Genomic DNA, 14,580 nt, shown 5'->3' with positions numbered 1-14,580 from the left:
CCCTGTCCCACCGCATTAGATGAGTAAACTTTCTGTCATCTGTTGCTTGACTGATAAGAGAAAGCTAAACGTCTTTTTACTGGGTTTTATTTTAGCCTGTTGATATCACATAACACTGGTGCTGGGTTTGTTGTTATCATGTTATGACACACTTTGTGATTTAATTACTGTGTTAATATAAGAGTAACCCTCCCAAAGATCACATTTTGTGATAGCAACTGCAGTTAATACCAATAAACCTCAGGTAGAACACATAACCCGGCTGCACTGTAATAACATGGGTTATTGCTCAAAACAACAAACAACAACAACAACAACAACAACAAAACATTAGGTTTAATGTACACTTTTCCTAAAATGGATACAAATGCCACCGACTTCAACGGACCAGACTGACCAATTAATCTTTTTAAAGCATTCTAAAACCAATCCATACAGCAGAATGTCCACAGAGTGTGTCATAAATTAAGAATACATTTATGATCAAATCTCAGACTATTGTGACCACTTGCTGCAGTTCAAGAGCACAAACACATTTTGAGTGTCACAGGGACCCGTGGCATGTTGGAGTTCAAATTTTGAGTTCACAGTTGAATGTAGTTCTGCAGGAACTGTGCATTGTGCAAAACTTTCTCCTGAGGGTTCCACCTGTTTGTACTATGCTGCCTTATGTATCAATCGCCTTTTCTGTGATATTCTGTCTGAGTCAGACATTTGAGTGCTGTTTCCTCATCAAATGCTCAGCAAACATGCAGTATCTGTGTGAACTGCTGAGTAATCTTAAACCCTTCGTCCAAGTAGCCAGAATGTTTTGTTCTTTTTTTTTTTGCAATTTAAGGAGTCGCATTATGGTAAATTCAGGTGTTGTTAAGTAACTTTTCTCTTAGTGTTGAAGTCTTAATGAAAGAGGCTAGATGTCTTGCATTTTAAGCAGCGACTATTAGTGTTCACAGCAATGTTCTTAAGGACAAGTAAGGAAGTTGCCATGTTGTGTGGTCTGATTATATTGATTCATGGCTAACAGTGTTTGGTCACTAAACTGATGAGATAGTGCACATGCATGTGCAAGCATAGGCCTACACACAGAATCAGCCTGGTAAGAACTGCGCACCCATCTGGCCGTACAGATATGTCCAAAACTGCCCCATTTGACATCTGTAACAAAACAACATAAGAGTGGTGAACTACATGACTCTTCAATTCATGGCTAACCCTAAAATAATTGGAAAAGGCCAATATGGCCCAGTATTATAGATTTAATGCTCTTCATATCCAACCAAAATATCCTTTACATACACACATTATGTGTTGACAAACAGTTAGGAAGACTGCATGCAGAGCTGTACATTAAAATATGGAAATTAACATATTTCTAATTATGAAAGGTGCATCTGTTTCACTAGTCATGATTATGACTATGCACCTCTCACTTCACCACACTGAACAAGGCCCCTAATATCTGCCACGGTCCCACACTATTTTGGTCGTCCACGTGATTCAGTCAGTGGTTCACCAGGCCATTCGTGTGCTTGTCCAGCTGTTGCTTAGCGTGACCTGCAACATGAGAGTCAGAGGCTAGTGCCCCCCCCCCCTTCCTTAGGTCTGGTGCCCAAGGCTGTACCCGTGTGCCGCTCGCGCGTCCACACTCAGAGGAAGTTGCCATCGGGGTGTGGAGGACATGTCCTGGCAGACTGGCCTGTCAGCATTTTTTTTTCCCATTGGCATAACGACTGATCCATGCAAAGGGACCTCCGGATCGGAAGCTTTGGAGTCCAGACCGGCGGATGTGCGCAATATTTACAGGAAGGGGTTTACAGGAAGGATTACATCTAAATGTAATGTGATTTCACCCTTTGTGTTTGTTTTCATCATTTACGCACAGTCAAGAAATGGAAAGTTGCCAAGACATCAGGCAAACTACCCCAGTTCTCTGTTTGGAGTAAGAACTGCTCAGTAAAAATGGTTGGAAGCTATCAGTACATTTACATGCCAGTATGTTTCAGTAAGCAAGGACCACACCCTCTGAAAGAAACCTGTTTTTTTGTTCAGCAAGAGGCAAAAAGCGGAGCAAGTCGTAACCAATATCGGCTATATTTTAGTCATCTCCTTCCGTCATACCACCTCCGCAGCCTGGTCCACATACATATTGTAGCATTGGCACAGAAAAAGAGACAGAATACATTTTGCTTGTTGTAAACTACTTGATTGCAATGGTGACGTGTTTAAGAAGGCTCATGAACACTAAGCAGACAGGGAACATCCTGTCCACTATCCTGGCCAGCACAAGTGTCACGAGGTGCCTGTTCCTTTGCAGTGGGTACCCCCAGTCCTCCCTCATGGCCGTGCGTTCTCCCATGAAGCTGGTAGTGGGTGAACTGGCGCGCAGAATGGCGATAACTCACTGCATGGAGTCCGGTGTTGCTGGGTGCGACGAGAGAAGCAGTGCCCCTCTCAACCGCCTCTACTACTCTACTACTCTCCGTGTTCTGCATCGTCTTCGGCATCGTTGAGGCTGATGAGGGTGGTGCTTGTGTGCGCAGCCCCCAGGAGACCCACCAACTGGCTCGGACGCCACATGTTCAGCTTTTCCAAAAAAGGCTGCTTCAACAATGGTGTGCTACTTCCAGAGGGGGTGATACCGGCTGGGGTGTGCCGTTTGTGGTGTGGCAGGGTGAACTGCTGGTGAACCAGTGTCAATGAGGGCAGTAAAGCTGATTTGCTCTACTGAACCAAGAGTCCACATTGTCTTCTGTTCCTGCACAACCAGCACAGCGGTTGCTACAACGCTACTCGCTCAGGGGCCACACAGCCTCACCTCATGGGGCTCCTACTCACAGGCATCCTCCACTACGTAGCACTGTGTTGTTCACCATGGTTCAACACTGAAGATGAATTCCACTCTGTCTGTCTCATGCATGGCTCCTTGGAGGTTGGCCGGTGCTAGCAGGAGCTTGTACAGGAAGTAGCCCAGTGCCAGTGCTGCCTGCTCGAATGCCCATGTGCCTGGCGACCCATCGTGATTGGGTTCGCCACCAGCACATTTACCCACAGTCACAACTTGCCTGAAATGATATTATGTGAAGAGAGTGAAGAAGAGATGTGAGACATTTCTGCTCAAGGAAAAATTGCAACAACAATGCCTTTAACGAGGTCCACGCATAGCAAACACAGAAAGCGAATGCGAATAAACTAAACCAGACACAAATCAACTACTTTGATCAACATTTAAACATTACTAATTTAAACATTACTAATTGTTAACTAATTTCCAGAATGTGAGGAGGCACACAGTATGCTGGTAATTCTCATTGCTCGCTCTCTCTGCCCAGTGGCCATCATCAAAATGTACATGTATACAGGTCATATAGATCAGCATTATGGTGTTGCTTAGAACAGAGCACAGCATCCATGGAGTAAAAGCTTCATGTATTGACAAGGCTGTGTGGTATGTAAATGTAATGCAAATGGTATGTAAATTTAAATGTAATTGGTATGTGTAGCATTTCTTATTGCTTATTCATGTTTTTATTTGTATATTTTTGTACATTCATACAAATTCACTGTTGTTTTTCTTATCCTGTAGCAGGCAAAATGCCATCTTTTTTTTTTTTTTTACATGTATTTATATGTCCGTTTTCTACATAAAGAAAAAGACACCAACTGAAAAATAATGTAAATGTCAGATATAAAAAAAACATTTTCACTGGTTAAAAATGTACAGCTGAACTGCATAAATATAAGTAAGGGAGCTTTGACAATTGATGGACACAAGCGCGTGGGAGCATTGAGAAGCATACAGGAGCTGTGAGAAGTGTGTGGGAGCATTGAGAAGTGTGTAGGAGCATTGAGAAGCGTGTGGAAGCAGTGAGAAGCAAGTGGGAGCATTGTGGAGTGTGCGAGAGCATTGAGAAGCATGTGGGAGCAGTGAGAAGTGTGTGGGATTTTGCTGAGGATGAGGCTGTGCTGGAAGTGGTTCAATGATTAACTCAATAACTTGAATATGCACCCATGATGGCATCCCTCCCTACCTTCCTCTTCAGCTACTTAGTCTCATGCAAAATCAGCTCTGAAATGGCCTTGATCCCCCTTTTGTACTTTTGACTCATCTTGGTCAAGCTTGTTATGTCCCGAATGTCTCTTTGATCTCATGACATTAACACAGTGTCAATGAAGCTTCTCAGTAAGAAGCTCTTGGAGAGAGAGACCATTAGAACTGTTAGTCAGTTCTGTTAGTTAGTGTGGGTGAGCTGAGGTTAATTTTACACATTCTCTGCACCTGCAGGCAACCAGACAAACTGAGAGTGGTGTGGACACGGAGGAACAGACGTGTCTGCTCTAAGGTAAGAAGAGGATGTGGGTGATGGTGTATCGCTGTCATACTTTTGTCCTCTGCACCTGTGTTGCCAACGTGCGATGTAATTCAGATCACTGACGGCTTGCTCTTGTGAGCAGGTTGAATGCGGTTTTGTGTGGTATGCAGGATTTAGTGCAGATAAGTGAGAACGTAAGAGGTTTTTTTGTCATTACACATGCGTATAGGGGAATTTTATTGACAGCCTTCCCAAAGCAGCAAAACATACATTTACATGGATGACAGAATGGGATTACAGTATAAATTACAATCTTACACAAAGAGCAGTTTGAGAGTAGATTACAGTATAAATAAGGTAAGTAAGGTACACTCTGTATTTATAGAAGGCACTATGAGCAGCAGAAGCACAACAATATTACAGTATGAATAAATAAATATTACTGGCTTTCAAGTGGCAGTGCAATTGCTTTGTACAAGAGGTGTTAATACACAGACAGTCTGAATAATAAGTTACATTTCCCTGCATGTGTAAAGTGAGTGTTCAGTGAATGTGCAAATGGTGCAGGGTGTACAGTGTTAAAAATGCTGGGTGACAATCTGGGGGTAGTGGGGAATAGGTGGTAATCAATAATGTGCTATTGAAGACACAGCTTTTGGAAAGGAACTGTTCCTAAGTCTGTTGATCTGTGAGTGGATAGCCGTGTACCGCTTTCCAGATGGCAGCAAACTGAAGAGGTAGTGACCAGGGTGTGACCATGGAGTGACCAGGGTGTGACCAGGGTGTGACCAGGGTATGACCACAAAGTGACCAGGCAGTGATCACAGAGTGACCAGGGTGTGAATATGGAGTGACCAGGGGGTGACCAGGTTGTGACCAGGGAGTCATCAGGGTGTGATTAGCGACTGACCAGGATGTGACCACAGTGTGACCAGGGAGCGAGCGGGATATGACCAGAATGTGACCAAGGACTGACCAGGATGTGACCAGGGTGTGAGCAGCTCTGTTAACCTATGACCTGACTGCTGTAGATGTTCAGATTACCTGACCTTTTGACTAAAGTTGCAAAGGTTCTATGTTCTAACCTAAATTAAGGTATTCCTGTACTGTTATTGACCCTGTTACCCATTGCCAAAAAAAACCTGCGGGTGGTTATGACTGTTAACTTGTAACATATTTCCAGCTTCACGGATGGCAGCCAGGCATCAAGAATCCATACAGAGGAACGGTGGTGTGGCAGGTGCCAGAGAATGTGGAAATTACTGTGACGCTGTTCAAGGTGCAGATATCACTATATTTTATAAAAAAAGACATATCAAATACCAGATAGCACAGAAAATAGCTCAAATCACTTATGATTTGTTTGGGTAACCCACATAAGCACGCTAATATAACATTGATCTGTTTTTGATTTTGGCATAATTATACCTAATGTAATTTGATAAATATTAAAACAGCTTCAATATTAATAACATCAGTGATGAAATTCAACTAACTATGCTGCTATAACCTTAATTCTTTCGTAGGATCCGAATGCTGATGAATTTGATGACAAAGATTGGACGTTTGTCATTGAAAATGTAAATCTATTTATACTACTCTTGCTGCTCTAATCAAGAAAACCTGCACAGCGCAGTTAGCATAGTTTTCAGTCGTACATTGGTGACACTTGCTGCCTGACAGTTATTATGCGCTAGCTGCCAACTCAGTAAGATATTAATCTACATCTCACATAAATTGTGCTAGGTTAGTGTAGACACTGAACCTGTTTATTATATTGGTATACAGATTAGCACATTTTTGCATATGCAATGGTTCTGCTTACATGTGAAATATAATATACTGCACTATAATTTGGTCAACCACAGTATCAAACAGAAAAGAAAAGGAAGATGTAAATCTAGGCTTTATATTAAAAAAAACAAAAAACCTATGCAATACACACTTAAAGAGCTGAAGAAGTTCAGGAAATCTCCTCGCTTATCATTTGCTGAAATTAGCAAAATTCCAGAACCCATAACCTCGTATGAGGATGTTGTGACTCAATGGGGTGTCTTTACCAGCTTAGCTTTTTGTTGGATTGTTTGATTGTTTTTAGAAAGTTTTTAATTTTTTTATTTTAATACATAATTAATAGTTATTCTTGCTCAACTTGAGCTTGGTAAATTTAGATGATACACAATAGTCCAGTAATTAGACCAGAGAAAGATAACCACATAGTTCATTACTGGGTATTGTTAGTAGTATTGTGTAAGTCAGGGGTATTATGTATATTGTGCCTGTCAAATGTAGTCTATTAAAATTTTTTTTTCAAGTCATTAACAGGATTATCTCTTTAGCTGTTCTTTTCTGATTAGCTAATGTTAGGTAATTGGTCCCTGAGCATATAAAAGGTTAGAGTAATAAAATCATGTTATTCCAGTTTTCACGAATGGCTGACGCCGTACCTCTAAGGTGTTTTCCTATATCGTACAGGAGACGAAGGGTCATCGGAAAGTTCTAGCCTCAGCAGATGTAAATATGAAAAAGTATACCAGCGCCGCCACGCCCCAGTTTGAGCTGATGCTCAAATTCAAGCCGATGTCTGTGAAGGTGGTGGAGGCCACGCTCAAGCTCACGCTCACGTGCATTTTCCTTAAAGAGGGCAAGGCCACGTGAGTGATCACATGCATCCACTGATCTGAGACCAGTTTAAAAACGAAAATGAAATGTGTTGATCAGGATGGTCAGTATCAGTGGGGCCGGCTGATTGGTGATCAGTTATACTAGTCTAGAAGAGATAGTTCTGCACAATAGTGAGTAGAATAAGTGAATTGTGTTTCTGGGTTGAACCCAGAATTTGGAGAGAGCTAGACTTTGAAAGAGAATGGGTGAAAATACAGAAGTAAGCTTTTGACAGTTTGATGAGCTGTCTTAATTTATTATAGATCTTTAAGAAAGTCATACATCATTTAGTTTAATGCCAGTTGGTATGAAGTATGAAACTGCTGGCATGCCTGTAACATAGCAGTACATAGTATGTTTTTATGGTGCTGGTTATTTTAATATTTTTAATGCGAATAATACATGCGTAGTATTAAATGCCATAACTTAGCGAGCTCTAAGTAGTTGGAGAGTTCGCCTGCTTTAGCTGTGTGTCACTGGAGGTCTGTTTTCTGAGCTAGTGTTCTGTTCCCTGCAGTGATGAGGACATGCAGAGCTTAGCCAGTCTAATGAGCCTCAAGCCGTCAGACGTGGGTAACCTGGATGACTTCAATGATAGCGATGAGGAGGACAGGAAACAAAGCACCAATGGAAGCCCAAGAACGGCCGCCACAGGTAGGAATCTCTGACTCACACATGCATGCAAACGGGTAGGAGTTTTTCTCTCTCTCTCTCTGACTCAAGCATGGATGCAAACCGGCAGGAGTCTTCTGCTCTCGCACTCACACATGCATGTGAACATGCAGAGGTCTTTCGCTCTGTCTCACCCACACTAACGTGTGCACACATGCACCCAAGCGACTGCAAACACGTCCAGGTGCGTGTGGACACAAAAGCATGCACGCTTCGGGGGGTCCTTGTTTGTCTGTCACACCGGTTCCGTTACATTCCACTAATGCCAAACCTGTGTCTCTCTGTTCATTTGGCCTTTTTTTCTGGGTACTCTCTGTTGGGTCCTCTTCATGGTCAGCTCCTGTCAGAAGAGTCCATGATCAGGCATGGAGGCCTGCTACAGACACACCTCCTGCCATCACAGGTAGCTCTCTGACCCTTCTCTACTCATCTAATTGTTTTATTTTGTCACCTTCATATCATCTTGCTTTAGCATTCTGCCTCCCATTCTAAAATTATAAAATTTCTACTAATTTGAAATTACAATGATATTCATAACTTTTATTATAATATAATTAATAATAGATCAGCATGATCAAAATTTTGCATTCTGTCAGTTATTAGATTTGATCTGCAGTGTGTATAATAGTCTAGTGAACTTAACAAGAGAACTGGGAATTTTTTCAGTACCATATATATATATAACAGACTTATAAATGCCATTTTCAGATGCCCTCAGGTGCCTTCATATAGTCAAACAACTATACAGGTGCTTGCAGGGTACAAAATGCAGTCATATCACAAAAGTGTGAATTCATATTGCTGCAGTGATTATTATTTTCTACATGGATTATGGTTAGGTGGTATTGATATTCTCACTACTCACACCTCTGCATAGTCTGTTGCCAAAGAGGAGTTTGATTAATTATGCAGATCTAATCATATATGCATGTTTGTCATAACATATTATAGCATAGCATATTCTTTTTGACTGAAATAGGATCCTATAAATAGAACGTGTATATGGTATCATTTAAATGCAATAATAAATCCATAGAATCATTTATTCTTTATTTAGAAACTGCTGATGTTGATTGTAAATAAGAATTTACTGATATTAGTTTATTATGAGACTGCTGGAACATTAGAAGCCGATTTCCACCTTTGAGTGTTTTCACTATGATTGTGAATTAAAATTTCAGTCTTTGTGTATTTGAGCGTCTTGAGAATCTTCATCCTTCATCTTTTAAATATATAAAATATTCTTTCTTTCCATTTCCTGCTTTCTTCCTCCCTTTGAATCCTTCACCTTTCCCCTTATTATTTCCATTTTTCTCTCCTCTCCCCCTCTCCGTCTCTCAGTTCATTCTGATATGGAATGGACAAGTCCTTTAACCATTGCTCCCGGCGTTCCTCTGACCCACCCTGCTGTCAGTCCTCCTCTCCCTGGCCTCTCTCTTTCCCACATCCAACCGCCCCATCAGATTCGCCCCTCCCCCTACGCCTTCACCATCCCTGCTTTTACCCGTGCACATCCTCCTGCCCTGCCCAAAATCTTCCAGCCATCAGCAGGCTCAGGTACACACACTCATGCATTCAGTGCAATAATAAAGCTGACCACAGACTGGCACTGTTCGCTGTTTCTGTCGATGAAGCATAGTGTGTTTGGTATCTTTCTTTGTTATGTAGCACTTTATCTGTTAACAGCTAGCATTTTTTTTTCCCTCTGGAAAACTGGCTCGTAAATTATTCTGCTTAAGTCCACCGTGTGTAATAATTTGGTGCCCTTTTTCCTTAATGGTGAGACCAGACTAGAGAAATATTGCGTCTGAGTTGGGACCCAATTCTAAGTTACTGTGGAGCGAGTTATATAAGAGTTCTTGCATGCAATAACAACTAATGCCTAAATTTGGTGCAAGAAGTTGAGTTTTGTATAGGAAGCATCTCTTAAACAGCCTGTTCTATCTAGATTTATATACCAATAACTTTAAATTTACAACCTACATGGTTAGAGGCTTTTGTCTGAATCCTATGGTAACCCACACAACACTTTGTGAATTTCCTCATATAACTAACCTTATGTTCTTAATATGCCTGTTTCAAAGTTAATGTGCCTTGTTCAAGTTACTTTGTGTTAGTTTTGTGTGATAGATGAAATAATCTTGGACAAAGGGTGAAAATTGGTGTAAAAATGAAGTAAAAAAAAGAAGAAGCTGTATCTCTATTGGTGAGAGAGGTTCTCCTTTCCTCATTAGATATGTATCTAATTCGGTTCAATGTCTGTGTTTGCTGGTCTGCTCCACTCTGCTACCTTTAAGTGCCTGTATGCACCTCTCGAAGGCCCACGGGGGGCCAGGCTGACTCTGGCATGATGGAGGCCAGTAGCTGTGCGGAGGTCGCTGCACTCTCACATCCGCGCCCCTTCACCTCCACCTTTCCTGCTCCCAGCACCCCTGCTTTCTCTTTCTTCTCCACCTTCTCTTCCTCCCTCGCTCAGCCAGCTCCTCTGCCTGATACTGCTCAGACGGGTAATGGCTGTTAAGTATTGCTTATCTTGTTACTGTCTCTTATCGGTTTGGCTGGGTGATATGAGGAAGTAGCAAGGAATAAAGCTGAAACTACAGTGATAAAGAGTTTGGAATTGTCTGGGCTTCTACATAAATAACTCACAGCCATATATAAGTCATAATAATAAAGTCATAATCTAAGTCATAAAAAAAGTAATAATAATAAAGATATTTATTTAACATTCATTTAATGTGCACACACCACTATATATTACAATCTCTTTATTGAACTGGTTTAAACGGTCAGCAGTATTCTTTACTTAAACTGTCCTTCTTCTCCTTTCACTGTTAACCTGGCATTTGCTGCTGTTTAAGTTTTCCTTCTGTCCTTTCACTCATCTCTCTATCTCAGGACCCTGCAGACCTCAGAGTCTCCCCATTTTGCGGCCCCACCCTTCAGCCACGAGCCCCGCCTCTTCTAGTGTTGGCTCCTCCCATCCTGGCTTTATACCACTCCCTCCCTTACGCCCTATAAAAACGTACCGCATGTCATTGGCTGAGCCAGGTTCTACCCTCACCAGGCCCACTAGTATGCCCTCTGCTACTGAGACAGGTATATAAACCACAAAGAGGTGCATGGTTACCGTTTTTAGAAATGTCATTTTCTAAACACTGTTCTTTTATTATGACTTCAAGTTAAGAGCTATATTCTTTTACTTCCCTGATATATGCTAGCCAGCTAAAGACAAAATAGTCCTGGTATATTTGTGAAAAAATGTTGATCTTGGTGTGTTATCCACAAATGCAAGGCTAATGTTTCTATTTATCTTCCCTTTCTCACAATTCCCTGGACATTGCCAATACTCATGCCTTAAAATAACCCCAATACCCTCTTTCCCCCACCCTTTGCCCCATTCATTCTTTTCTCTCTTCCCTGTCCCTTCATCTTGCCCCCATCTCATGACCTCTCTCAGCATCATGGCAGAGAGAGTGGATGTCCCCTGCAGTAAAGCCCAGTCTCTGTCCGACTCCTGCTGGTTTAACAGAACCTGTCCGTCAGCAGCCAGTGCAGAGCTCTGAGGCACTACGCCGGCCTGCTTCCACTTCATCCCTCCCCCCAGCTGTAGCCCCTCCGCCTAAAAAATCCACTCCCTTCATGTGTGCTCCCCGCTCACTGAATGCACCTCATCCTAATTTGTCCTCTTCCCAAGTGCATTCCCTCACCCCCGATGGGTCTTTGAAATCAATGGACGCTGTGCCCTCTACTCTAGCTCCTCCTCCATGCCTAACACCTCCCAGTGTGCCTCAGCTTTCTTTGGCACGCCCATTCGAGGTTGTTGTCCCTGCTTCCTGTTCCTTGCCCTGTTGCCTGGCACCTTCTCAACCCCAGCCGCCTGCCTGTTCTTTTTCTGCTGCCAAACCTCCCCCCGAATGCCTTCCCCTCCGTTCCTCATCTTCACCCTCTGATCCCTTGATGGCCGCTGCTGATGTGTCACCCAGTAGCTCACCCACGCCTCACCCCCCTGTTTCTGCTATGCTGTCATCTCTCCACCTTGCTGTCTCTACTCGTTCCCGGTCAGCTGCTCCTGTTGGTACCCCTGTACCTCCGACCGCCACCCTTCAGCCAGGTACAGAGCAAACTGCTAAGGCTCTTAGCACATGAGCACATAAACCAATGACAAGACAATTCCCACATTGCTTAGTTTAACATGTCAAAATATGGCGTCTCTGAGAGAATGACGGGCTGTGGTAGTTTGGTAGCTTTTGGCCTCACCTTTTAAACCTTCACTATGGGAACTGTGTTCATAAGCACCAACCTGCACACAGCTCTTTCTCTTAATTTCTACTTATCTTGTAACATCTCTGTCTTTCTTTCTCCTCCATTGCCTTCCCATTATCTGTCCATCCCGGCTTCTATGTTTTAGACCCTTTCCGTGGGATTCAGACATTAGAATGGAGGCACCAGGTTGTTCCTACCGTGGTTAGACCCAACCTACGCAGACCTAGAGTACCTCTTACTGTAAAGACCCCCACCTCTCCATTTCCACTCTCTCCTCCTATGACCTCCCCACTCCCTCCCCTGGCTCCCCCTGGCTCTGACTTTCAGCCTCAAACTACCGATGCCCTCTCCCCTACGGGACATGCCCCTGTACCTCCCTCTGATACATGTAAAGGTACACGTTAGTGGCCTGAAGCTTCAGACTAGCCCCATTCTCATAGCATGTGTTTGTGCATACTGAAGAATTTGTGCCTCTAAACTGTCTCAACTAGTGTCTATTAGAACTGTAGCTTGGGCAACACTGCCCTCTAGAGGCTTTTCATTTCATCTCTGATTGGTGGGGATTACTATCTGCAAAGGACCGGTGTGGCAGGTTTTAACTTCAAACAGCAGCACAGCTGATCTTAGATAAGCAGATGAAATTCATGGAATCAGCTTCTACTTAGTTGACACCAAAAACCTGCAGCCACACTAGCTCTATGTGGATAAGTTTTCCCATATCAGGTCCAGAAGTAGGGATAGTGAGTTTTATGTTGTCAGGCAGAGCAAGTGGGAGCATACAACAGTTATCCCAATGTATCAATAAGGTATGATGCACAAGGCCCAAAATGTTATATATTGGCCATGGAAAGTATTCACCACTTTAAAATTATGAGATTTTATTTTAAATGTACCCAAATAAGCACTATTGTAAAGACCTCTTATAATATGGATATGGAAGAAAACGAGAATTGCATAAAAATTTTAAATGTTTGAAGGGGTGAATAATTTTATAGGTACTGTCAAGGCTGTGCTGTGTTTGTGTGTGTGTGTCTTTGAACATGCTACTGTGCTTCAGAAATAAGGCCTTGTTAAGCCTCACAGAGGATTCATGAGCAGTGTTTTGTCCATGGTGTCACCGTGCCATTTATGAGTAGGGTGGAGTCTCCACCTAACCAAGGCTTTTGCATTAGTGGCATGCCATTTCACGAGCTTTCTGCTGAAAGCACACCCTCTTCATTTTCAGACAAGCACAAAGAGGCTGACATAGGCCCCCCTGCTGGTATTGCCGCTGTGTGCCAAGCTCCAGGCTTGCCAACAGTGCCTGTGCACGGCCGATACCTTGCCATCCTTAACATGTTTGTGTGCTAACGTGCTTGTTCTGGTGTTTTTCAGAGTCATATAGACAGCTGAGCGTGTTAACAGAGGAGGAATACCCCAGCACAGTATGTCCTGGTGAGAATTCTGTGATTTGATTAATTGTGACATGTTGCAATTAAAATCATGTCATTAGTTAATTATGATATAATATTCTTTTTTGTCTGATTGACATCTTAATTTAGCCTGAGGTTGTCGACATTGTTATATTTCTTTGTGTTAAGGTGGGGGAAAAACAGATACCAAAACATCAAATGGCCCTCAAAACACTGACTTGAGACCTTCCCCGCGCAAAGCTAGAAGCATCAATGTAGCATGTCACAGACCTGATCACATGGAAGACAAGCAGTCATTGCTGACTCATAATGTGACAAAGCAGGAAGGAGAATCACCATTTGGATTACAAGTCATGAGGCCAGAACCAGGGTGAGTGACTGATATGACTAATAATTATACTGAACTGCCTTTGACTTGTAGACTAGAAAAAAGAAAACTAAAAAAAAACCCATATATATATGCATATGTGTGTGTGTGTGTGTGTGTGTGTGTGTGCGTGTGCATGTATAGTGCCTTGTAAAAGTATTCAACCACCTTAAAAGTCATTAGAAATGTCTGGATTACAGGATGACAAGATGATACACAGATTGCACAAGACACAAAAATATGGCAAACCGATATGCTCTAAATTTTCAAAGTCAAAATTCATTATTTGTAGCAGATCTTTAAAACAAACTGAAAAATGCATGCATAATTATTCATCCCTTTCACTCTAGTAACTTGGGCATCATTGGTGTTTTGCTGCTTTAACAGCTTTAGGTCTGTTGGGGTAAATTACTACCAGGGGTAGGTTGGGGTAAGTTACCACCAAGGGTAGGTTGGGGTAAGTTACCAACAGGGGTAGGTTGGGGTAAGTTACCACCTGCTTTGTACACTGGAAGTGATTTTGGCCCATTCTTCCTAGCAGATTTGCTCCAGGTCATAGACATACTTTGTTAGGGACACTTGGGACATGTCTACACTGTCCATGCCCACATCTACACTGGCTCCTCATCTACACTGAAGTGGCTACTTGGACTAAAAATATCATAATAAAGTATGGACTGGTACTAAATGGGCTGCCCAATGGCGGATGGGTTCACTCTTGAGTCTTGGTCCTCCCAAGGTTTCTTCCTAAACTCCATCTAGATTGTTAGGGATATGGACCCTTACATTTGTAAAGCTGCTTTGTGACAACTGCTGTAAAAAGCACTATATAAATAAATTTGACCTTGACCACAACTTTTTGAAAGTGTAATCTTAAAACAATTTATAC

General features: G+C 42.4%; 1 protein-coding gene across 12 annotated transcripts in view; it reads left to right on the top strand.

The window, feature by feature from the left end:
* ehbp1l1a (EH domain binding protein 1-like 1a) overlaps nt 1-14,580 on the top strand; it is a 37,610-nt gene that overhangs the window by 842 nt on the left and 22,188 nt on the right. For 9 of the 12 annotated variants that reach the window (XM_027017228.2, XM_027017227.2, XM_035519776.1 and 6 more), the window contains exons 2-14: nt 4,283-4,340; nt 5,494-5,589; nt 5,837-5,890; nt 6,786-6,964; nt 7,492-7,628; nt 7,984-8,049; nt 8,988-9,203; nt 9,944-10,153; nt 10,545-10,745; nt 11,107-11,760; nt 12,058-12,306; nt 13,287-13,346; nt 13,493-13,694. In XM_027017228.2, coding sequence (XP_026873029.2) covers nt 4,283-4,340; nt 5,494-5,589; nt 5,837-5,890; nt 6,786-6,964; nt 7,492-7,628; nt 7,984-8,049; nt 8,988-9,203; nt 9,944-10,153; nt 10,545-10,745; nt 11,107-11,760; nt 12,058-12,306; nt 13,287-13,346; nt 13,493-13,694 — 2,382 coding nt within the window. The remainder of the gene's footprint in view (nt 1-4,282; nt 4,341-5,493; nt 5,590-5,836; nt 5,891-6,785; nt 6,965-7,491; nt 7,629-7,983; nt 8,050-8,987; nt 9,204-9,943; nt 10,154-10,544; nt 10,746-11,106; nt 11,761-12,057; nt 12,307-13,286; nt 13,347-13,492; nt 13,695-14,580) is intronic. The other 3 variants (XM_035519770.1, XM_035519772.1, XM_035519773.1) reach the window with 3 other exon arrangements.

Source organism: Electrophorus electricus, chromosome 19 (assembly GCF_013358815.1).
Source record: "Electrophorus electricus isolate fEleEle1 chromosome 19, fEleEle1.pri, whole genome shotgun sequence".
Classification (NCBI taxonomy): Eukaryota; Metazoa; Chordata; class Actinopteri; order Gymnotiformes; family Gymnotidae; genus Electrophorus; species Electrophorus electricus.
The sequence above is the reverse complement of the archived record's forward strand: the minus strand, read 5'-3'. Positions and strand labels throughout refer to the sequence as shown.